Source organism: Condylostylus longicornis, unplaced genomic scaffold (genome assembly GCF_029603195.1).
Source record: "Condylostylus longicornis isolate FDR11 unplaced genomic scaffold, ASM2960319v2 ptg000072l, whole genome shotgun sequence".
Classification (NCBI taxonomy): domain Eukaryota; kingdom Metazoa; phylum Arthropoda; class Insecta; order Diptera; family Dolichopodidae; genus Condylostylus; species Condylostylus longicornis.
The window spans coordinates 2,231,704-2,256,902 of NW_026578040.1; the positions used below are offsets into that span (position 1 = coordinate 2,231,704).

Below are 25,199 nucleotides of genomic sequence, written 5' to 3' on the forward strand. Positions count from 1 at the left end.
AAATATAGTGGTAAATTGAAATTTGGGAAGCTTTTAAAACCGATTGATATAAAAGAAAGAGCTAAATTAAAGACCTTTAAAGCCGTTTAGAAATGAAAACTACTACAGCTGAAACTCAAACAAATATAGAATAAGCTGACGATTTACACAAAAAATTTTTCACACTGATGAGTTATAATGTTATTGTAATTGCTAATATGACAATCAAAATGTACATATATTATAAATGAAAAATTACTTGAATTAGAATTGAATTTTATCAATTATGTTTCCATCACTGTATATTAAAATGGAATATACAATAAAACTAAAATATATTAGATATATATATATAAATTATATTTATTATAATTATAACATATGTATTTTGCTATGTATGTGCATATATGTATAATATGTTAATAAAATTCCATTCACTTTCGTATAGTCGACACGCATAGGTAGAAGCAACATAATAAAAATTTTTAATCGACGTCGATACTCACAACATTTATTACAACAAATCGTTTGCGTTCCAATCGATTAATTTCAGTACGAGTACCTCATTTTGATGCCTGCCGTTTTTTTTTATAAATTGAATTAAATTTTTATTTTTAGTTTCAAGATCCCAGTAGGAATCCAAATGTTAAACTTTTTTTATTCTAGTCTTCTTTTTTTGTTATTTAAGTTTGAATACCTTATTAAATATAAAGGTAGTAAAATTAGTAAAGTAGGTTTATTGAAATATTTTGTATTCCTATTGAGATTTGACCTAAATTTTTTTTACAATTTTGTTTTCCTTTAAGGATCTTCTATAGTGTACCATTAGTACAAAGTTATTTTAATTGTTGACCGACAATTTTGAAATTAAAATTTAAGAAATTGTTTTTAAATTAGTGTATAAGTTGAAAGGAAAAACAATTTTCGAACTGAATTAACCCAAAATGATGTCAAATATAACCTGCTTCTGTGGTTTTCTTGTTAAAGAAATTTTGGAAATTTTAAATTGAAAAAGTACTCGATGTAATACAGACCTTTTTATCAATATCTTTTTACGACTTATTAAAATCCGTTGTAGTGTTTTAAGATGATATTTATTGCAGACTCAATTGTTTTGATTATCCATTTTTGGATATCTTTCATTATGCTTTTTTTAACATGGCTGACCCTTTTTCATATGAACTCTCTTTTAAATTTTTGTTTATACAATATTTTAAGTAATTGTATTTTGTTTTTTAGCGTATTTGACAAACAAAATTTAATAAAAAGTGATCAATTCAGTTAAAATGTGTGTCGGATGGTATTCTAATAGGTGAACATATTTGTGCTTTGCATAGAATCTAAATCATTCTTGAGAAGCTACTTAAATTTTTATGAAGAACGGATATGAAATGTTCCAATAGCTTATTTACTGGTTCATTTATGCATATTTTTCATTATTTATGAGTTTTAATATAACATGACTATGTTTTTTAATAACAGAAGTGGTTCTTAAAAATATTCGATATCAAAATACATCGAGCCCGATTCCACACTAAAAGTTTCAGAAATTTTACTTTTCCTTTTTTACTGCTAACAAAATATTCAACTTTTCCTGTTTTTTGTTGACCCGCCGCATCGCACGCAATTACGGAGGTTATGTGATGCCACCGAAATTCGGATGTGAACGTTTCGGTGCGAACGCACTTCTCCGTAGTAGGGAAGCGTAAATAAACTATTTTTAGATTGTTTTGACCTGTCGGTCTGTCTGTTTGTCGGTCTTTCGGTTGTTACTGAATTTGAGTTCTGGTTGTTTCCGAAATTAACTTGTAAACTTTTCAGAGAATTCGAGTGTCCCAAAGCGAAATTCTACTAAGAGCCAAATTTAAACTTTTCTAGGTATGTTAACTGAAAGCCTTAAAATTAAGAGGAAGTTTTAAAAGGCAATTTCACAATCTTCTGTAACACTTTCACCAAACTAGGCCATACACATTGTTATCGGTTATGTGCTGACCACATCAGATTTTTTGTTTATCTGTCGTCAGTTTTTTATACCCTGCACTTCGTGAAGGGTATATTAACTTTGGTATGGAGTTTGTAACTACTTGAAGGAGTCATCTGCGGTATGGACATATATATATATTCTTGCTCAGCGTAAAATTCTGCGTCGATTTAGACATGTCCGTCCGTCCGTCCGTCCGTCCGTCCGTCCGTCCGTCCGTCCGTCCGTCCGTCCGATCGCACGATAACTCAAAAACGAATAATGCAATCAACACCAAACTTTCACAAGTTTTTTCTTTTGTGCCAAGGACGAACCCTATTGTTATTGGACTAAGTCGGACAACGGGTTCGGGTAGCTGCCATACAACTCCAAGAAATTATTTTAAATATTTCAAAAACTAATAAAGGTATAACTATAAAATTTTGTATACATGTGTCCAATTATATTCTACACATGCTCTAAAAATTTTAATGGGATAGCTGCACCGGTTCGGGTGGCTGCCATACAACTCCAACAGCAAATTTTTTATATTCGGCAAAATAATAAAGTCGGATTCATGAAACTTGGCAGTTATGTGTCCAATTATAGGTCAAATATATTTCTGAAGTTTTGGAGGAATTGCTTGACAGGTTCGGGTACCTGCCATACAACTCCAGAAGCTAATTTTAAATATTTGGAAAAATAATAAAGTCAGATTCATGAAACTTGGCAGTCATGTGTCCAATTATGGACCAAATATATTTCTGAAATTTTGGTGGAATTGCTTGACAGGTTCGAGTAGCTCCCATACAAGTCTAAAAGCTTATTTTAAATATTTGGAAAAATAATAAAGTCAAATTCATGAGACTTGGCAGTCGTGTGTCCAATTATAGGTCAGACATATTTCTAAAGTTTTGGTGCGATTGCTTGACAGGTTCGAGTAGTTCCCATACAAGTCTAAAAGCTTATTCTTAATATTTAGAAAAATAATAAAGTCAGATTCATGAAACTTGGCAGTTGTGTGTCCGATTATAGATCAAATATATTTGTGAAGTTTTAGTGGAATTGCTTGACAGGTTCGGGTACTTGCATACAACCCTAAAAGCTTATTTTACATATTTGGAAAAATAATAAAGTCAGATTCATGAAACTTGGCAGTCATGTGTCTAATTATGGGTCAAATATATTTCTGAAGTTTTGGTGGAATTGCTTGACAGGTTCGAGTAGCTCCCATACAAGTCTAAAAGCTAATTCTTAATATTTGGAAAAATAATAAAGTCAGATTCATGAAACTTGGTAGTTGTGTGTCCGATTATAGATCAGATATATTTGTGAAGTTTTAGTGGAATTGCTTGACAGGTTCGGGTACTTGCAATACAACTCCAAAAGCTTATTTTACATATTTGGAAAAATAATAAAGGCAGATTCATGAAACTTGGCAGTTGTATGTCGAGTTATAGGTCACATATATTTGTGAAGTTTTGATAGAATTCCTTGACAGGTTCAGGTACTTGCCATACAACTCCAAAAGCTAATTTTAAATATTTGGAAAAATTATAAAGTCAGATTCATGAAACTTGGCAGTCGGGTGTCCAATTATAGGTCAGACATGTCCGTGAAGTTTCTATAGAATGATTTCACAGGTAATTGCTACACAATAACGAAAGGTGCAGGGTATAATTCAATCGGTTTATACCGACTGAAACGTTTTTACTTGTTGTTATACAGTTCGATAATAATGAGTACTTATATGTCATACTTATAGAAAAGGTGATCGTGCTTAAAATTGTCATCATGCATAAAAGATTTTCAGAGTTTTGACATATTTATTTTAAAAGAAGAGCTTCTGAGTATTTTAGCAAAAATTCCATTTAAAAATATACATACATATAATATTAAAATCGTTTGAAGATCTTTTTTTTACCGGTAAAAAATGTTTTAAGTTTCAGAGCATGAACTGAAAATTTTGTTCAATGTCTGTTTTTCAATGTTTACGTTGATTGATGTTTGAAATACGATGCGATTTTAGTTTTTCTTTTTTTCTTGTTTTTGTATGGATGAATTTTTAATTTTTTATTTACACTGCTTTGTTTTCCATTCATTAAATCAAAAGAATTTTTGGATTGAAACGAATTATGAATTTTTTAAATTTTTTCAGTCATTTGTACAGTTTTGAAAGTGCAAGATTGCTGGTTCAAACGACTACTGGTTTCTGTTTTTTGTTTTGTTCTGAATACGTGAAAGAATTGTGTGCTTACGAGTAACTGTTTGCAAAATTTTTATTTTATTTCGTTACCCCAAAATCTGTTATGAATGGTTTGATGAATTTAAGGGTTTCTTTTTCAGAAATTGCATAAAAGTTACAAAAAATATTTACAATAAAAATTCAACACTGTATTTGTTTATAGTTTTTTCGCATAAAAAAGAATAGTTTTCTTAAAAAATTTTTTCTTAATATTTGAACAAGAATTTGCATTATTCATTTAAAGCAGGAAGTTCTAAGTAATAAAAAAAATCCTTTTTCATAAACTTATGTAAATGTCAAGAGTGTAAAGTAAGTTTTTACGTAATTACATAAAACACCGGATGTCGGCTAAGTGTTTATATTTAATATTCATTTAAAAAAATTCCTTATGTGCAACAAGCGATTTATATTTTATGAAACAAAATAAAAAAAAATAAAAAGAAAAAAAGAAGAAAATCACCTTTACTTCCAATTAGAAACTGTGAAATCTAATAAAGTGTTGTTTATGAGAAGAAAAATTTTGTAATAAAAAAGTGTCGCGAATTGAAAAATTGAAGATCTAGATAAAAAATTTTTATGTTGTAGCAAGAGTACCAAGAATGAATTGTAATATTTTAGCAGTTTTTCTCATCATTATTTTTAACTCAACATTTATGTTAGTGCTTACTATAACATTTTATTTAAGTACAATATGACGAAGTTGACATTAAACTATCAATGGATCGTGTCTTAAATTAGAAAAACGACTAAACTACCGAATGTAATGGAAAAGTTAAAGAACTAAAATTGCATTCAAAACAATTAATAAAGAATTGGGGCTTGTCAATGTTTTTATATAGCGCGGTTTCTGCAAACACTACTGTAATTAGAAAAATAAATAATGAAATTTTTGTATTCCATATGCTCGGTTCAACATACAGGTGTAAAAACTTGGACATAAATTGTTTAATAAGAGCTTTTATTATTAGAATCTTCATTTCTCAAAACAATTTGAAGCGTAAGAGGAAGCAAATCTATGAAACAAAATCACAGTATAATTACTAGACCTATTAGAAGACGATGAGACTGTTTTATTCGAGTAAGTGTTAAATTCCCTCTATAATGGTTTAATTCCACCTTTTATACAATTGGCTTGATTTATATTTCTATATGTTTTATCTATAGTTTTTTGCAGCTGACTTCGCTTTTCTCATTACATATGTATGTGCATATCTATATAATCATGTTTCATTGGAATCGCAAATTTTTTTCTTGCACAAGAATTTATGTACGCATAGTCAAATATTTAACGCCTTTTTGCCACTGAATTATTTAAAACATATTGTTCTCTTCCTCTTCTAATTTAATTTTTTTTTGCTTAAAGGAATGATTTTACTTGCACATTAGATCATACAGTCTAGTATCTGTGGCTGTTCAGTTTTCATATAGCCGAATGAATGGAATACATGAATGAAATTTGCAAAAAGAAACAAAAATTTTTTTCTCATATCATGTTTGGGAAGTGAGTTGCCTGCCTTTTCAAATTAATTTTTTTTTTTTGATGAAGTTTATCCAAAAATAGATTGATATTTTGTGTATGAAGGATACATTAACCTTTATCAGACCTCGTTCTAAAAGCAAAAACATTGAAAAGATTTAGAGTGGCGATCATTTTCTCTTATAATTTCTTATTTTAGTTCATGAATGTTTGATTTAAAATTTATTTTTCCTTTCTTGTGTACCAACTACGAATAGACAAGAAAAATATGATGACGTATTGGGTTCATATTTTACCTTTTTAATCCCTGTGCATTAAAAGATGTATGGAAAATAGAAATATTATTTAAGATTGAATTGGCGACATTTATTATGTATCGCAGAGAAAGATAAAGAGGCTTAAGCATACATAATACAGAGTTTCTGTAAAGGAAGATGTCACGTTTAAAAAAAGGTAAAAAAGAACATGCAATATTTTTATTAAAATAAATGAAAATTAGTTTAATATTTAAATACAAATTTATTTACATATGTACATACATATTATGTACTCTATGGCATTTTGTTTAGGTCTACAACTTGTTTCATATAAATTATAATAAATTTAAAATCAAAGAGAAATTGTGGGAATTGTACATATGTATATGTACATACAATACTTATGTATGTAAGCACATATATACTTACTTATTTATGTATGTACACATTTAAAATTTAAATTTAAATTTTATAAAAAATGTTAAATACAAGAAAGCAGATTTTACAAATTGAAATACCTACACTGAATTATAGAACCAAAACTCTTTTCGATTTTGTTCTCGTTTTAATTGATTTTGAAGTCAAAAGCTTTGGAATCCATGCAAAAATTGACGGGTATTTCAAAGGAGTTTTGTCAAAATAGCTTTAAATTTTTAAACCAATTCAGATTCTTCTTAATGTGTAAATTGGTGTAACTTAATTTAAAAAAACCCCTTTTAAGTAAATTTTGACTCTGTTAATTTAGTAAAAAATAATAAAGTCTCGTGGGAGTGTTTCTGTTTCCCAAATTAAATTTTTTGACAAGTTCTATTAATTTTGACATATGTATATTATATTGACCCAATCAAGTTATTTTAAAACTAACGTTCAGACTTACTTATGTATTTATTAAAATTTAATTTTGATATTTTTACAAAGTAGACATTTTTAAAATAAAAATTCAATTATAAGGAGGCCAAAAATTTTATGAATTTTATTTAATTTACAATAATGATTTTAAAATTTACTATTTTGAATTTAATTTAAATTGTTTATATTTTCAGCACTTCGTCTGTTGTCTGGTGTACAAGATATTAATGAAAATGGTGGTCAATTTCCACCTCTTTTTAATATTGCTCCAAGAGCCAACATTGTTGTAAATGCTACATGCGGACAAAATGGTATCGAAGAATATTGTAAATTATTTGAAGCAAATAAATCACATAATAAAATTGATAAATTATCATGGGAAATAAAATGTGATAAATGTTATGATTTGAAGACATTAAATGATAAGAATGAAAGAATAATTCAAAATCATTCAATTGAAAATGTTAAAAATAATGGAAATTCAATGGAAAATGGTTGGTGGCAAAGTCCAACATTATTAAATGGCTATGAATATGAATACGTCACTATCACTATTGATTTGAAACAGGTAAAAATTATAAAAGTAAATAATTGTTATATAATTTTTTTTTGTATTAAAATTTTAAATTGAAATTCTTTTAAATAATTTCGAATGATTTTGCTAAGTAAATGATTGAAACTCGTTAATTAACTAAAAGTCATATAAGGGTGTCCATATTCAGTCAAACATCCTTTTTAGGACATTTCTACTTCTTTGTGTATACATTCGCACACAAACTACTATATTTAATATAATTTTTCTTCTTGTTTATTTCATGTACCTTTATTGTTGATGAAAATTACGTGAAAATTTATTAAAGACAATGTGCTTAAGTGAATGTATTTTATCTTTTGATTATATTTATTTCAGCGATAAAATATCCAACGTGCTGGAATTTTTTGGTTGAATGCTTTAATAAATAAAAATTAAACGAAATATTTAATAAAAAATAAAAATAATTGAAAACACAGTTTTGAAATTGTGTTACTGGTAATGCTGCTATACGTTAGGTATAGCAATTCAATAAATATAAGAATTCTTAGTGTTTTTTATTCACTATTCGTTAAATAAAATAATGGTAAATTGTTAAAAAAAAAAGCAAAACTGGGAAATCAAAATTGGTAATAAGAAAAATTCTTGTTACCAAAAAAGGTGACAATCGCAGGGAATCACAATTTATAGCGATCAAGAATGGTAAATAAAAATGGTTGTTGGTAATTGTGTAGCATAAAAGTCACTTTAAAAAACGGAAAAAAGTTAAATAATTAAAAATGTTAGGGAAGAAGTATATAGTTTTTTTTTTTAGTAAACCAATTAAGCTAATTTCGAAAATATTGGTTTTTAAAAAATAAAGTGAAGGTTTTTTAGAAATAATGAAGTCAAATAAAAAATTGTGACGTGACTTTGCATGCGAAAATAGTGCAAAGTTCATTACAAAGTGCTTTTATTGTTCATTATACTTTACTAGTGTCAATTTAATTTAATTTATGTGCAAATGAATTTATATCGATACCAAATTGCCTTAGTGGTGATTGGAAACTAAAGAAATTTTTAAAAGTTTTGAACATATTGAGTACTTGATTTAATGACATTTGAATTTCGATGAAATTTTAAATGGTTTTTATCTAAAAATATCCAAATTTTTAAGTTTCAATTCTAATTTTCACTATACTTAGCTGTAAGCCGTTCTTCTATTAAAAACCATGCACTTCTTAATGTGGTTCATTTTCTTTTAACTAAGATGTAAAGCTTTTTTTTGTTAGTTCAGAGTAACTGAACCAAAGAAAAAAGAAAGATTTGTTTTGATTTTTTTTGTAGTTAAAACTTTAAAAAGAAATTTATTCCGTTTATTATGTTAATCCTACAAATACATATTGTTTCATCCATATTTTATGAAAGCAATGTGTCCAATAAATAGTGTAATTTAATCCCTTAGGTGTATTGATCTGGTGGAGTATATTAGTATGTTAGTGTTTCGTTGCATTATTGGTTTTGTTGCAACAAAGAAAACACGATTTTGTAAACAAATCGGTACGTGAAAGAAAATTAAATTTTTGAAGACATCCAATACCATTAACAAAACGTCTTTGATATCATTTATTTACAATGAGTCTTTCGATTATTCCATTGAAATAATTATTTAAGATTACCTTTGTATATAGAAAGAGTAAAAGAAAGTCAAACAAAAATCAAGTAAAAATGTACTTGATTTAATGTACATATTATAAATGATCAAATATACAAAACTTTCAACTTCTTTTAAATTTTGTAAGCGATTTGTATACAGTCATCGAAAACTGAATAACTAAATTATTCAATTATAATGTGGAAAATTCGACTAAAAATAATATTGAATGATCTTCCATGAGTTTCAATTAAATATTTTCATTTTTGAATGTTCCAACATCTGGAAAGCCTTCAATTTATTGTAAACAACGAACTTAATTTTTATATTTTTGATTCGGTCATTCGTATATGATGTGTCTTTGTTCTAAACATTAAACGAAAAATAATTTCAAATTGTTGATATTTGAGTTGATATTAAATCTTTGAACTACATATAATTATGTTAAGTTTATAATATATATTGTTCGCTAATATCACAACGATCAACAGGAAATGCACTATTAATAGTAATAGCATTAAATTACTTTTGCATTCAATGGATTTTGACAGACCATAGCAGGGATGATATCGATACATAAATATACGGTATCTGCATATACGATAACACAGGAAGCCCCATTTTTCATTTAAAGATCGGAAATAAAAATAGAAATCTGATGTGTTCAATGCATAAACAGCCGCAATATGTATTGTCTAGTTTAGCGGAATTTTTGCATAAAATTATGAAAATGTCGTTTCATCACTTCTTTGAAATTTTAAGTATAATACTTAGCTAAGCTCTCTTTAGCTTAGTATTAGTTAGAAATAATAAAAAATTGCTTTCTTAGATATGATAAAAAAATGTAAAATCGACCGCTAGTGAAAATTCAGTTTCCGAGCAGTTATAGTAACAATATTGTTGAATTAATTAATCAAAATAAAATGCTGAGGGGCTATACATAATCTCCGGATATATTCCGTTTTTGAGTTTCAATTTTATTCTAAAATTTTAGTTTATGCTAAAATGGAAAAAGTAGCAATTTGGAGGGAATTTAATGGCTTGTGAAGCATGGCACACATTTAGAATGAGCAATGAATAAAAATTGAAAAAAGCGTTAACTTTTAAAGTTGGCGAGTTAAAAATGTTCCTCTGGTAAAGATTTACATATAATGTGAAGAGATTTTCAGCATTACTATTTTAAAGGGTGCAAGAATTTTTTAAAAAGACACATGTATAGTGTTAAAACCTACTAAAAGTAAAAGCATGGCACAAAAAAATACTATACTTGCATACTTAAATACGAAAGGGTTAAAATCGAGTTTCCTTTTCTAAAAGCAATTTTCCCAAAAAAAAAATTCATTTTTTATTTTTATTTTAAAAGTTCAGTTTATTGCCATGCACATAAATGTGTATGTATGTATGTGTTTATTAAATGTGACTGTAATGATTTTTAATAATAAACTGTCAATCAAATTCCAATACTATAAACACATAATTGAAGAATTTAAGTATATTATGTGCATACATAAATATATACGCTTTTGTATGAATGTGCCTACATTTTTGAAATTTTGCGATAGGAAATCATGAAAACCACATGAATTTGTTCAGAATTAGATGTCTTTTGACCATAATTTAATAGATATTGATATATGTATGTATGTATATGTATATATGAAATGTTTGTATGCATTTATGTTTATGTTGTATGCATAAGTCTATCATTTTTTCATATACTAATACATATTTTCTTTTTATACATTTTTTCACTTTTTTTTTTAAACGACATAATATTTTCTTGTGGGAACTTCAATTGATTATTTGATTAGAACTAGGAAATTCTTTATGTTTATGTATGTGTACCGGCACAAAAATATGACATCAAAAGGAAAAAACGAGAAAAAATAAAGTAGACCGTGTCAACTCAGAGACACCCGTACGAATTTGTATGTGCGAGTAAATATGCCATAACTGACTATGAGACAGACTATAATACTACCGTAATAATTTATGCAAAATTTCAATACCATATTTTCAATAATTTCTAAGATATGGCCAAACTACTATTGAAGTTGTATGGCAGCTGCCACAAGGAATCAACAAATTTCATCAACTTTTTATTTCACATAACAGCCGTAATGATACACTTGTTTTCCCGCTATTTCTATATTATAGCTCCAATAATTTCTGATATAATTCCAAATAACTTTTCGAGTTCTATGGCAGCTATCGCAAGTACTCATGATATTTCAACAACATTTAATGAATATAGCTGCCATTTTACCATATTTTATTTTGCTAAATTTGAGTACTGTAGGTTGAACGGTTTTTAAGACATAACCAAATAACTTTTCAAGTTGTATGGCAGCTGCCAGAAGGAGCCAAGCAATTTCGATGACTTTTTTCAAACACAATGGCCCTAATAATATATTATTTTGCGCGAAATTTCAATTATATATAGTCAAATAAATTTTGAAGTTGTATGACAGCACCCATAACCAGTATCTCTATCATGTCCAATTTAAATAGGGTTCTGGCTTTTACCATAATCATCTTTCAAAATATGGGAAACTTAGCCGAATTAGTTTTTGAGCTATTATTCGGACGGAGGGATTAACGGACACACAGACGGACACAAAAAGCTAAATCGACTCAAAATTCAACGCTGATCAAAAACATATGCTTGAGTCTATATCTCAGATTATTATTCCTGGCGTTACAAACGGTAAGGCAAATTTAATATATCCTTCGAACATATGTTCATACGGGTATAATGAGAAAAAATTGATTTTTTTAAAAACAAAGGCTTAAAAAACAATCGTTTTTTATTTATTTTGGTTCTTTAATAATGAAGTCGTGACAACAACTGATAGAAACACGAGTATTAATAATGTAAAATTGGATTTTATTATGTACATCTTTTATGTACGTTATTTTATATGTAGTACTTAAACTCCTCTAAAATCCTTATATATTTTATATAGATCAGCGGTTCTTAAAATTTTTTGTACTTTTGTGGCCAAATATTTTATAAGTTTTTTGCAACCTTGTTGTGATTACAGTTGTATTTCTTAAATTGTCGAAAATTTAATAATTTAAAAAAGATATTCTAGGAAAAAAATTATAATTAAAAATCACTGGTATAACAAAAATTTTAATTATATCATAATGATTTTGGTTCTGCATAAAAACGAAATAATTTAAACAAAAATTTATGTTTGCGGATCACATTTTAAAAATTTGTTTGTATATTTCGTTTTTTACCATTAAGGGCCTAAGTTAGCCTGGTGTATCCTTCGAGGCAACCTTGTTTTTAATATTAAAAATTAAAGTTGAAAATGAATAATTTTTTAGATTAAAATCTAGAAAATGCTTTTCCCATATATTTGCATAATGCAAAAAATAATATTTCAAGTCCATACCTTCAATTCTTCTCATATAATTTCTGCTTCGAAGTGCAAGTAATGAAACACAAATATGTATCAGCAGTATAAATTTTAGAAAACCATAAAATATACCTACTTTCTTAACGGAATTTTAAAGTTCCAAAACATAAGGTCTATGTATTATTCTAATGCATAAATTTATATCTATTTATAATAAATGTGTGGTTACCAAAATTAAGTAACATAATATGATATGGGTTCACATAACTATGTACGTTAAATTAGTTTTCAGTTCCTTCTTCTGCAGATAAAAAAAATCCGATGTGATCAGCACATAATCGACTGCAATGTATATTGTATAGTTTAGTGAAAATGTTATAGAATATTATAAAAATGAAATTTAAACACTTTAGCATTTTAAGGACGCTAGTAAGCTTTTAATTAACATATCTAGAAAAATGTAAATTTTCTGCTTAGGAGAATTTCGATTTGTGCCATTCGAATTCCCTTAAAAGTGCACAAGTTAGTTTTGGTAAGAACTAGAACTATCAAATTTCAAGAAATTCCTTCTATTCGTTCCGTAGGTATGGTAAAAAATATAAGACCGTGTTAGTTCGGTTTCCGAGTTTTTTGTTTTTTGGAAAAATTGATTATTTCTCTTTATATGCACAAAATATAAAATCGGCCCGCAAAAAGTCCAGTTCCCGAAGTCTGATATATCCCAAAAGTTGATCAATCTGCCAAAAAAATTTCACTTATAAAGTTTCATCAAAATTGGTTCGGCCGATCTTGAGATACATTCGTGCACACATAGACATGTCTGTCTGTGTCTGTCGACTGACAAACCGATATTTCTCTAAAAATAGTTTATTTCCGTTTCCCAACTATGGAGAAGTGCATTTCCACCGAAAACTCGATATGCAAAATTTGTTGCCGTTACATAACCTCTCTTATTGTATGCAATGCGGTCGGTAAATGTTTACCATAATTTTATAATATATTTTAAATGTGAACGCAGACTGATCAAAAGTTTTCGAATTTTTTTCTTAATTAAGTAAACAAAAGAAATCGCAAGAAAGTTTTATTGTTTCTTTATTCTTAAAGAATAATAATTTTGAAGATTTTTACAGTTTTTAAGTATTTCTGTACTAGTTATACCCGCACGAACGCAAATTGCCTTACCGTTTATAACGCCGAGAAATAATAGTCTGAGATATAGACTCAAGTATATGCTTTTGGTCAGCGTCGAACTTTAAGTCGATTTAACTTTGTCTGTCTGTCTGTCTGTCCGCCCGTTCCAACGATAACTCAAAAACTTATTGACCTAAGTTCACTAAAATTTCACAAATGATTTATTATAATAAATGCCAGAATCCTCTTTAAATTGCTTATGATCGTGGTAGTGGTTCGGGTACCTGCCATACAACTCCCAAAGTTATTTGACATTATGTCAGAAATTATTGGAATTATAATACTGAAATCTCGTGAAAACAGATGTATTGTTAGCGCTGTTATGTGTAATAAAAATCGTTGAAATTTCTTGACTTTTTGTAGTAGCTGCCGTACAACTTCAAAAGTAGTTTGACCATATCTTAGAAAATATTGAAAACACAGACATTGCACTTTTATTTCCAAATGGAGTGGGTTAAAAAGATGGTTTACCTTTTTGCTGTTCTTTTAAAGATTGTTTTTTCATCATAATGATAGCATGTAGTTTTTTTAATGATTTTATTATGACGAAACTTAAAATTTTATTTCAATTTTCGGTCAAAAATTAAAATTTTTCAAAGTATTTCGGGTTGAAAGTCTAAATACTCGTAGTATATTCATTTTCTTTACGTGTTCATTTAATATTTTTCGTATATTTATGGTTCTGACAGCAAAGTTCTTAAATTAAGAATGTAAAAGTACACATAACTATGTAATACGGAATATAGAAAATTTTCTGATCAACCCACTTAATGATTTAACATAAAGTATAAACGTACTTACCATTTAAGCACATACATAAAATAAATTTATTTTTATTTTTGTTTGAAATTTTAGTATCTTAAAAGGCGAAATCATCTCTCTGGATATGGTAAAAGTTTTATGCATGAATCCGTATTTGGAAGCGATTAATGAAGCAATTATCTATATAAATTTTGTATGGCATGTATGATCATCCAGATTGGTTGGCATTTTTAAAAATTTTTTACACAATATACCGTTTTTAGCAAAGAAATGAACTAAATTAGACGCCACAATCATCAATTTAGTCGCCATCATCATCACCACCACCGGTAGCTACCACCGTCGCTAGTTGTTATATTTTTCCCGATACATATAAGCACATACGTACGTCTTATCATATAATGTGCTTGATTAAAATATATACTTGTATAATCAAAAAGCATGTTTAAGTTATTTTCTCCTTTTATTTCTAAATCTCAAGAACATTAAACACAAGAAGAAATATAGGTTTTTCGAATCTAAACATTTTTGCAACTATAAAATTTTTTCGTACTTTCTATTAGATTTTTTGTTAATTGAGATTGCGAGTTTTTGTGTCTTAAATGTATATTTTGCCATCCAATATAAGTATGTAGTTTTATTCTTTTTTAATTTAATAGATTTAAAGAACAACTTTTTTTTAATTATTACATTGCGATTGTAGGGTAAAATCGTTTTATACTGCTTGTTGAGTCGTTTCACAGTCGATATAACATATTGTTACGTAAATGCAATAATATTAATAGTTGGCTCATATCATACCCGTCCGTTAATTTGCTATTCATTATTTTTTTTGATTCCTTATAAATTGCACGTTTAATCAAATCCACTCTAAAGTCTTTGACACAAAATTTCGATAAGAACAAATGCAATGCAATCCCAAAATTGTAAGTTATTTTGCAATATTTATGAATAATTAGGTGCAGATAGTAATGGAATCTCATAATTTTAAAAAGCAGAAATTAATGTAAAATCACCTAATAACTACTACCAGTATCTATTTAATTACATATTTTGATTAGGTATTAAAAAGAAAACTAAAATTGTATAATCACATGAAATCTCTTAATTTCCTGGAATTAAGGATCATTTGAATGATATTATGGGAATAACTTCAACTAAAAGTAGCAGTAAATAAATTCTAAACGAAATAATTTCTCCAAGTATGTAGTATCTCTCCCTGTTATTTTGAAATTTCCAAATTTTAATTTTAGTTGAGAAATTAAGAAAAAAGCGAAAAAGAAAGAGATTTTTTAAATGGTAGTTGAATATTTATTTTAAGTTTTTTTTTGTAACTGAGCAAAGTAATTAAATTTTTTTAAGTTGGAAGATTTTACTAGAATTTCTTACATTAAAATTCTTTAACAGATTTGTAAATTTCTTTTATGTTGTTCGCGTGGCGGTGGTTTCACCTTTTCGAAGAAGCAATAGAATATAGTTATACACAGTCGTTAGGAATTTGACAAAAGTGAAAAAATCAAGAATTTAATTGGATTTTAATGTATTTTAATTATTTTTTCAGTATTTGGTGATATGCGCAAGAATAAATGTTTAAAATAAAATGAATTGCAATTATGTATAAAAATTGTAATTTTATATACGTAACCAGTGAAATGGGTGTACTGTATGCAATTAAAAAAATTCCAATAAGAAATTTAATTGTATAAATAAATTCAAATGAAAATTAAATTATCTATCGTAGGTTATGTTTTGGTCTCTTGAGTATCAGTGTGAAGGTGGATTAAAAGTATCGCAAAAAAACACATTTTAAATGTGTTGTAGGTGTTTATAATATATAACATAAGTTAAAACTATGTGCATTTTATGTATACATATACTCGTACATACTTACGTAGTGTATGAGTTTCCGCAGTTCCTGGTTTTTTCTTCTTCATAAAAACAAATCTTAACTCTGACAATTAACTTTACAATTTCACTTTAATGATATGTTTTAATAATATCGATAATATTTACATAACTTGCTATCAATGCCAGAAAAACATTTATGCCTTTTTATATTTTTAAGATATTTACACATGTACGCTTCAATTCAATATCTTTAATTTTATTGATAATCGAGAAATTTGAAAAAAATTTCAATCCATTAATACCACATTTGCACCTACAACCTGCATCTCTATGTATATAAGTACCGCATATATAAACTGAATCTAAAATGACAAGTAATAAATAGTATTTGTTATGTATATATCTGAATAAGTATATGTATATATATCTGGATAAGTACACCACAAAAAAGTAAAATAATTCGTGCAGAGTTACTGCCATTATCATAGTTATACTGTGATTCAACCTTAGATTAGCACCCATCAATTCCGTTATTTTACAATTTATATCATTCATTGCCTTTGTAGTTACAATTTTAGAAGCATATTTGTACACAACGTTTATTCTTTAATCTGAGACATATGCAAAGATTCGTTCAATATAAGACAGATTTACAATGCAATCATAAAAATTGGGAAAATATGAGTAATTGAAAAAATTTTCTTACTCTGATAAATGGCGGCGTAATCTATGTTCGGATAAGTGAAAGTCACATTGTCTACAGTCGAAATAAATGCCTTTATTGTTAATGATTTTTTCTCATAGACATAAGGTGTGAAAAAGTGCATGCATATTAAAAGCACGTAACTAGAATAATTATCATGTATGAAATTTTTACCTCAATAATGTACTATCATGTTAGTACCATCAAGTAAATTAACTGACTAGACTACTTTGTTTTCCTTGAATGATTATTTTGTGTATTTGTTTTAATAGTAATGATTCATAAGACAAATTGAGTTTCATGTACGGTGTTGTTACACCCTTTGATTATAATCATCAGTCATAACACCAAGAAAGTAACAATTTTTCTTAGAATCGAACTCTGACTTGATTTTTAAAAGCATGTTCGTTCGTCTGCTTTTAGACCTTTCGTTTGATAGTGTTGCAAATGAGCGGAATACCTTATTGGAGTAGCATGTACTTTTGATATCTATTTTGTGTATTCTACATTAAATGTTTGACATATTTGATAAAATTTTTTGATTTTAAATGTGAGATATTTTTGATAAAATAAAAAATTGATCTTATAAAAATTATTTTAATAATTACATGTTACATGTATACATATATAATACATATATTTATGTACATATTATGTAAGTTTAAAAAAAAAATTTTAAGTTTTAAAATATATCGGGTCTTTAATGATCTTCTATAGTGCAAATTTCACCAAATTCTTGACGACAGCTTTACATTTCAATTTCTTGTAATACGAGTATCAATATTATAATTTTTCTTTCTTCAGTTTTTCTTTAGTCAACTAAAGAAAAACTATCTATGTATATGTTAGAAGTGGAAATTCATGGCATATAGGGTTATTAAAAAACAAGCCAACTCTTTGACAAGTTCAAGTGCTAAACTTCTTGCATTTTAAAGGTAAAACAATCTTAAAAGAGAAGTTATTATTTTTGTAAAAAAAAAATTAATGTGAACCTTGGAGAGAACCTTAATTTTTCCAACAATCTTATTATTATAAAAGTATATGTGTACATACATAAAATATTATGTATGTACGTATGTTTAGTTAGGTGTATGTGTGCGTTTCAATTGAATTTTATTATTTAAAAACACTAAAGTTAGATTATTACTGTTTAATGATTTGAAAAAGAAAATTAATGAAAAAAATAAAAAAAGAAAACAAACAAAGTGCGAAAAATAATAAATTTTTTGTTACCGTTATATTTGATGTAAATGTGTGTGTTTATGATAACATTCATTACCAAAGTATTTGTAGTGTTTTTTTCTTGTTTTTGTGTTTGTTTTGGACAATACGTTCGTTGAATTGTAGAGTTTCCCAAATACTCTTTTTAACTTTAACAAATTTGTTTTTGATTGCCTATTTTTATATCCGTACGAACGTATGTTCGAAGGGTATACTAAATTTGCCTTACCGTTTGTAACGCTAAGAAATAACGGTGCTAGATATAGACTCAAGTGTATGTTTTTGATCAGCGTCAAATTCTGAGTTGATTTAGCTTTGTCTGTTCGTCCGTCCGTCCGTCCCAACGACAACTCAAAAAGTAATTGAGCTAAGTTCACCAAATTTTCACAAACGATTTATTGTAATAAGTGCCAGAACCCTATTTAAATTGGACATGATCGGGTTACCGGTTCGGGTAGCTGCCATACAACTTCAAAATTTATTTGGCTATATCTCAGAAACTATAAAAGTTGTGGTATTGAAATTTCACACAAACAAATATATTAGTAGGGCCAATGTGTCTCATTAAAGTTGTTGAAATTACTTGGCTCCTTCTGGTACCTGCCATACAACTTCAAAAGTTATTTGACTATATTTCAGAAACTATAAAAGCTATGGTAGTGAAATTCCACACAAACGAATATATTAGTAGGGCCAATGTGTCTCATTAAAGTTGTTGAAATTACTTGGCTCCTTCTGGTACCTGCCATACAACTTCAAAAGTTATTTGACTATATTTCAAGAACTATAAAAGCTATGGTATTGAAATTTCACACAAACGAATATATTAGTGGGGCCGATGTGCTTGATAAAATTCGTTAAATTTTCTTGGCTCTTTCTGGTAGCTGCCATACAACTTCAACAGTAGTTTGGCACACACAGTATTTTGAAAAACACATAGCACTGAAATTTTGCATACATTAAAATGGTAATACAGCAACTTAAAGTCATAGTTTGTCCCATAGTCAGTTATGGCATCTTTATTTGCACATAGGATAACAAATTCGTACGGGTATCACAGAGTTGACAAGGTCAACTCTATTTTTTTTCTCGTTTTCTTTTAATTTTTTTTGTTTTCCTTTCATCAAAGTTTGTTTATTTTCTTGAGATATTTTGTTTTTGTTTTGTTTGTTACTGCAGTTGTTAATAGCATAACACACGATAATATAGCATAAATGTAGCATAAATAAAGCATTAATAAAATAACATATGAGTGTTTTCCTTCTAGTACTCATAATTATTTTTATGTGTTGATTGTTTTTTTTTTCATTTTGTGTTTTCTTAAATGCTTTCTTTTCATTATTAAATTTTTGTGTTTAATTATATTTCATTAATTATACATCATAGTGTTAGAACAAATTGCGGAAACAGAATATTATTTGAAATAAGTTGTTAGTATCAGACGAAAAATCGAATGGGATTCCCCAACAGATATTGACCAACAGAATTGGTATGATAAAAAATTCAATAGGAAAATGCTTTGCCATGGTGATCAGACAATTACAGCCACATGTATGCATATGATTCTACTAACTAGTATATACTATGATTTTTTACACTCGCAGTTATAATGTGGCTCAGTTTGCTTGCCAATTGTTACGCGATTGTTTAATAAACTATCAACACAATCCAGAACCAAATTAAGTACAAAAATTGTAATTTCTCAAAGGTTAAATCTGGATTCTTTGATCACAATCATCTTGTAGTCAACGAAATTTATAGAATTTCTGTCTAATGTTGTTAGATTGTTTGGTGAAGATGCACTAATTATTATAATATCAAATTCAATTAACTAATTTAATTTTAAAATAATAATATAAAACAATTTTTTTTGCCCTATGAAATTCTCCATAATTTTTAATGTAATTGAAATAGCTTGTTTCACCAAATCATATTTCTAAACTAAATTTATTTATTTTATTAAATTCCGTTGTATTAATACAACATGCAGCATAGTTACTGAATACTCAATAATTTTGTTGCATCACAACTATCTGTTAATAATAAATAAAATAAATATAAAAGTAATAACATTTAAATATGATATTTTAAAATATAATATTTTTTTCAATCTGAAGTTCTTGCCTATTTTAAGCTGTTATATATTTATTCCTATCCACTGTTATAAAATTTAACAATTAAAATGATAATAATCAAAGAAACTTTTAGGGTTCCAATAAAACAGCAATCAGTAAAAAATATGTCGAGTTAACATAGACATACGTCGGGTTAACTTATGTATACTTATTTATGTTGCGATCGAACTGGTTGATTGACCAGAGTACACAATGGTTTGCAACAATTTTGTGTTTATTGCATTTGCATTATTATGTAATTTGTTTTTGTTGAAATAGAAATTACAAAAACCTAAGTACATATGTATGCATTTACATATACATTAGTATATTCAAACGAACTGAGCTTGCCAGAGGGGGACTCAAAGAAATATTTAGTACTGCAAATGTCTGTTCATTCAAATAAGTTCTCAATTCTAAATTTTATCTTTTGAAATTTTTAGGGCGTTCAGAGAATTTTTTGTTTCCAAATTCATTATTAATACAGCAAAAATTTTTAATTTTTTATCGATGTTTCGTTTGACGTGTTTATTTATGTCAATATTCCTAAAAATAAGAAAAAAAATTATAATTTTTTTATTTTATTTTGAAAATATTTTACCAAATCTTTAGAGGGAGATATTTTTTCCTGCATTTTTCTTTTCATTCTGAAATTCTTTAAAAACACATATTTTTTGTTAAAAAGTCTGTTGTTTGTCAATAAAATGGATGGAAACAAAAATTTTGTTGTCTTTCTTTGGCCCACTTGAACGATTTTATTTGAATAAGTAAGTCTGAATCTAAAGGAAAAAAAATTGAAAAAATTATAATGATTTCAACAAGGTAAAACCACATAAATCTACAAATCATTTGGTAATAGTTGCACTCTCATTTCTCTTTTACGTTATCTTAACACGAGGGTTTCTCTACACCGTCATATAACAATTAGACAATGATTTTAAAAGAAAAAGTAATCATAAATGATCTTCGAATCAATTTTTTCTCCGAAATATCAAATAAAAAAAAAACTATCTGGTCCCATATGGAAGTAGGAAATATTTTCATATTTTACTTCTTTAAGAAAATTTGTGTACTGATAAATTTTGTTATGCTTTTGCCTGTATGTAAGAATGTATGTATGAATTATATTTGTATATGATTGCGGGAAAATGTGTTTAATGTTTGGTAAATTCTTCGCATCTTTTATGTCGGAATAATTTTATAGGGTTCTTTCCATTAGAGTTTCACTAAAAAATAACTTTGTTATAGAAAGTGTATACGTATGAAAATTGGTTCTAACATAGTAATTCATAAAAATTATGAATAAAAAATTAAACATGTTCCAATGATATTTTAATATTTGACAATTCTATGGCGGTTAATAAAATTTTAAATTAAAAACGTACCTAATAATTATTATATTAAAACAATAAATATCAATAACCTTAAATACATATTTAATATAAAGAAAAACATATGCGGTGGGCTAGTCACTTACCTAGTTAAAAACCGAATATAGCACGGAATGGAGGCATGACTATCTACGATACTAGTCCTATTCTCCTCGTAGGGGTACAGTAGAGGGAGAAAAAATAATTATGTACATACGTACGTGTTACTTATGAACACGTATTTTACTTATGAAATTTTTGAAATTCATTTAAAATAATTATAATTTGCGTCAAATTTAAATTGTATATTTTGTTGCATATTATACGTGTCACATGCTAAAGAGACACAAAACACCTTGTACTATATAATTATTCATAATTATGTGTTTATTTAAATTAAATTCGAAATAATCGTGAAGACGACCCGATGTGTGACATTTTCAAATGACGTAAATATTTATTAGAATAAATTATTATCACTTTTTTGAAAATTTTTATTTTATGTACCTTTATGCACCAAAGCAGGAAGAATTATGTTCAACTGTGTATAAAGTATAAATTTCTGAATTGGTTTACTTAAAAGGTGTGAAAAAATTTTCAATCATTAAAAATTAGAAGATCCCTTAATATGTTTTTTCTCCTTTTTTTTAATATTTGAATAATTTATGATTGAAAATTATAGACTAAAATTTATTTTTGATAACTTAATAAAAATTTTTGTAAAGGAAATTATGTTGTAATTGGAATAGCTAATTTTTATTTTTAAAATTCTTTTTAATGCATACAAACGAGGTAAATTTAGATTTTTGTTTCGAAAGTTTCCAAAGCAAGAAGATAAAGCAACCATAAGATCTATAATTAAACTTGGTTTTATACTGTCAACACATATCTTTAAAAGTACGACAATCAATGTCAAATTATAGGAGCTTTTAAAATTTTCTTCAGTTTGTATAAAAAAATTAAAATACTCTTCTATATATATACATACATAAATTTTCATTTTGAAAGTGAAAATTACATTTTTGTTATTGAGTGGAAAAATAAAATGAAAAGTGCAAATGTTTCTCATCATTCTTAATACATACTAATTAACGTTAATTGAGAAAAACCATAACATAAAATAAATTGTGAAAATTATAAGAAAAAATGTTTTTCGATTATGATTTTAATTTCTTTATGCGAACCATATAACAGCTGAGTATTATGAACTCATTAGCCCTATTGTAATACGGTTGTTTTTGAACTTCCTGATCGTCCCTTATAAGACCTATGGCTGTTAAATAAAATTTTGTAAAACTAATTTAAAATAGCTAAAATTAACTTATTGAAAACCACATAAGAAAAGAAAAATTAGGATTTCTTTGTTGCAGTTTAAATATAAGATTATAGAAGAGAAAATATAAAGCAAAAGTTTTTAATTCAATCTCTTTCAATACAATTAATTTTTAATATTTTTTAAAAGGTTAATAAATCAAATTAAAAGTTAATAATTAATGTTTACGCAAATTGGATTTGCGTAGTTTAAAAAAAATCTTAAATTTTTTAATGAAATTTCAAAAGTTTTTATTCATAAAATGATTTATTTAGTTCGGTTAAAGGCTCGAGAGTCCCTGAACTTAATTAAAATTTTTTATATTTGTTTTATTACTATGACTTCATTAAATATACATACGTACATTCATGAATACATATAGATACATAATAAGAATCAATAAGAACTTTAAAAATCAATCAAATTTTTTATTATATTTTTTGTTTAATGTACACACCCTAAGGGAAACAAAAACGTCTGTTCTTCTTTACCACAAAACAGCAAAATCCAAGCACTGAAACAATAAGAGAAGCCATCGCAATAAAAATACATAATATATAGATTTCTATAGATAGAACTATATATGTATTTAATCTGCTTTTGATGCTATTGGTAGTTTGAAATATAATGAAAACTTAAGGCAAATGACAGTAACTACAGCGATCTTCTACTTATTTGTTCAACTAAAGTTATTATATTGTCAAAATATCTAGATTACATATTGTTATTTTAAAACCTTTTCCTAAATTTTTTATTTAAATTTTGCGTATAAAATGTTTCTACAGGCAGGATTCAAGAAGTGTTACATGTATAGCTTCATTTCGAGCTACGATGTAATAATGTTTTAAAATTGAAACAAAATATTTGCATATTTTATTTTAATTTAGCACGTATTAATATTTGCAGGTGACTAAATTACACCGTACCATACGACAATCTGATTACAAAATTAAAAGTCTGTGAAATTAAGAGCCTTAACAAAGTTTTCAAAGGTTCATGGAGTTGTCTTAATTAGTTATCAAAATTTTTAAAGTACGCTTTAAAATTTTCATCTCAGCTACTCGAATTTAATACTAGCTTTACTAATTTTGAAAAAAGCTATTAAAAATAATATTTTTGGCTTTTGTGGCAGAGCAGTTACCTAAGCTCGTTGTTCGAATTAGTCCAATTAGTCAATTTTTTTTATTTTTTTATTATTAATGCGAATGGATAGACGGGCATGTTTATACGGCAAACTTCAAGTGGTTAAAACTCAATGCCAAAGTTGATATACCCTTAGTACATGGTAAGTGCAAAACGCAAAGATTTTAATTTAAATAAATACAACTTAGGTGGTCTGTGTTTGTGGTAATTTTTACATCATTTGGACCTCATTCATATTATGGAGCGTAAAAAGCATGGCACATATTGTTATATGTTTTTTATTATTACACTGTAATCGATAATTATATTATGCAAAATCGATTAGTTTTTGTTTACTGTTGCGTACATTGTGCGCGGTTGATTCCAAATATGAATGATTCTATATAATTATGAATGTAATTGTGCTGCGTATAATAAAATGTTAGTAAATACAAAAAAAAAACTTAACACGCTAATTATAATAAAGATCATAATATTGTAATTTATTTGTTTTTTATTTAAACATAAAATATTTATATAAGAAATTTAGTTTTGAATGCAGTGTATGTGCTTTTAGATTTTATCAAAATTACTTACAATTTTTGTTCAGTCACCATCTTTCGAATATAGTTAAAATGAATGAATTTCCATTTTATCAAAATATAATTCCTAATAAACTTACACTTTTTTTAATAATTGTAAGAATATTTCGTGTACTAAAAACAAAAAAATAAAAAATTATCTAATGGAAAATTCAACAGAATTTTTTCAATTTTAAGTAAATGCAATATCAAATTTACAATTTTTAATTAATTAGTCAATGTAATACTTATTGAAAGTTATTACATTAGAATGGTTTACAGGTTAAATAAATATGCAAAACATATTTTAAGCAAAAAAACAAGAAAACAAAAAATTTTATATCGCAATCCTCTTTACCTTCGTTTGTAAATCAATTTCATTAAATATTTTATAGATATCAATCATTTTTGAATCAGAATTCGTGTACATACATTCATATGTATATATACATATATTTTTTGCTTATATCAATCTATTTTGATTTTTTTATTATTCAACCAAAATAAATCAAACTAAATGAGAATTAAAGAAAAACTGAAACGAAAATTTTCAATTCCCACAATCGCATAAATCTTTCTTTTACACATTTTATCTTTAAATATGTGAATATATAAGTACATACATATATGTATATGCAGTAGAACACATACATTATATGAATCGTTGTCGATATT

The 25,199-nt window shown here is 26.9% G+C and overlaps 1 protein-coding gene across 1 annotated transcript in view; it reads left to right on the plus strand.

Moving 5' to 3' along the window:
- The window catches only part of LOC129612344 (laminin subunit alpha-1), a 163,217-nt gene that overhangs the window by 37,744 nt on the left and 100,274 nt on the right, over positions 1-25,199 (plus strand). Inside the window, exon 2 of the mRNA XM_055525895.1 lies at positions 6,962-7,335. Within this exon, the coding sequence (XP_055381870.1) occupies positions 6,962-7,335 (374 nt within the window). The remainder of the gene's footprint in view (positions 1-6,961; positions 7,336-25,199) is intronic.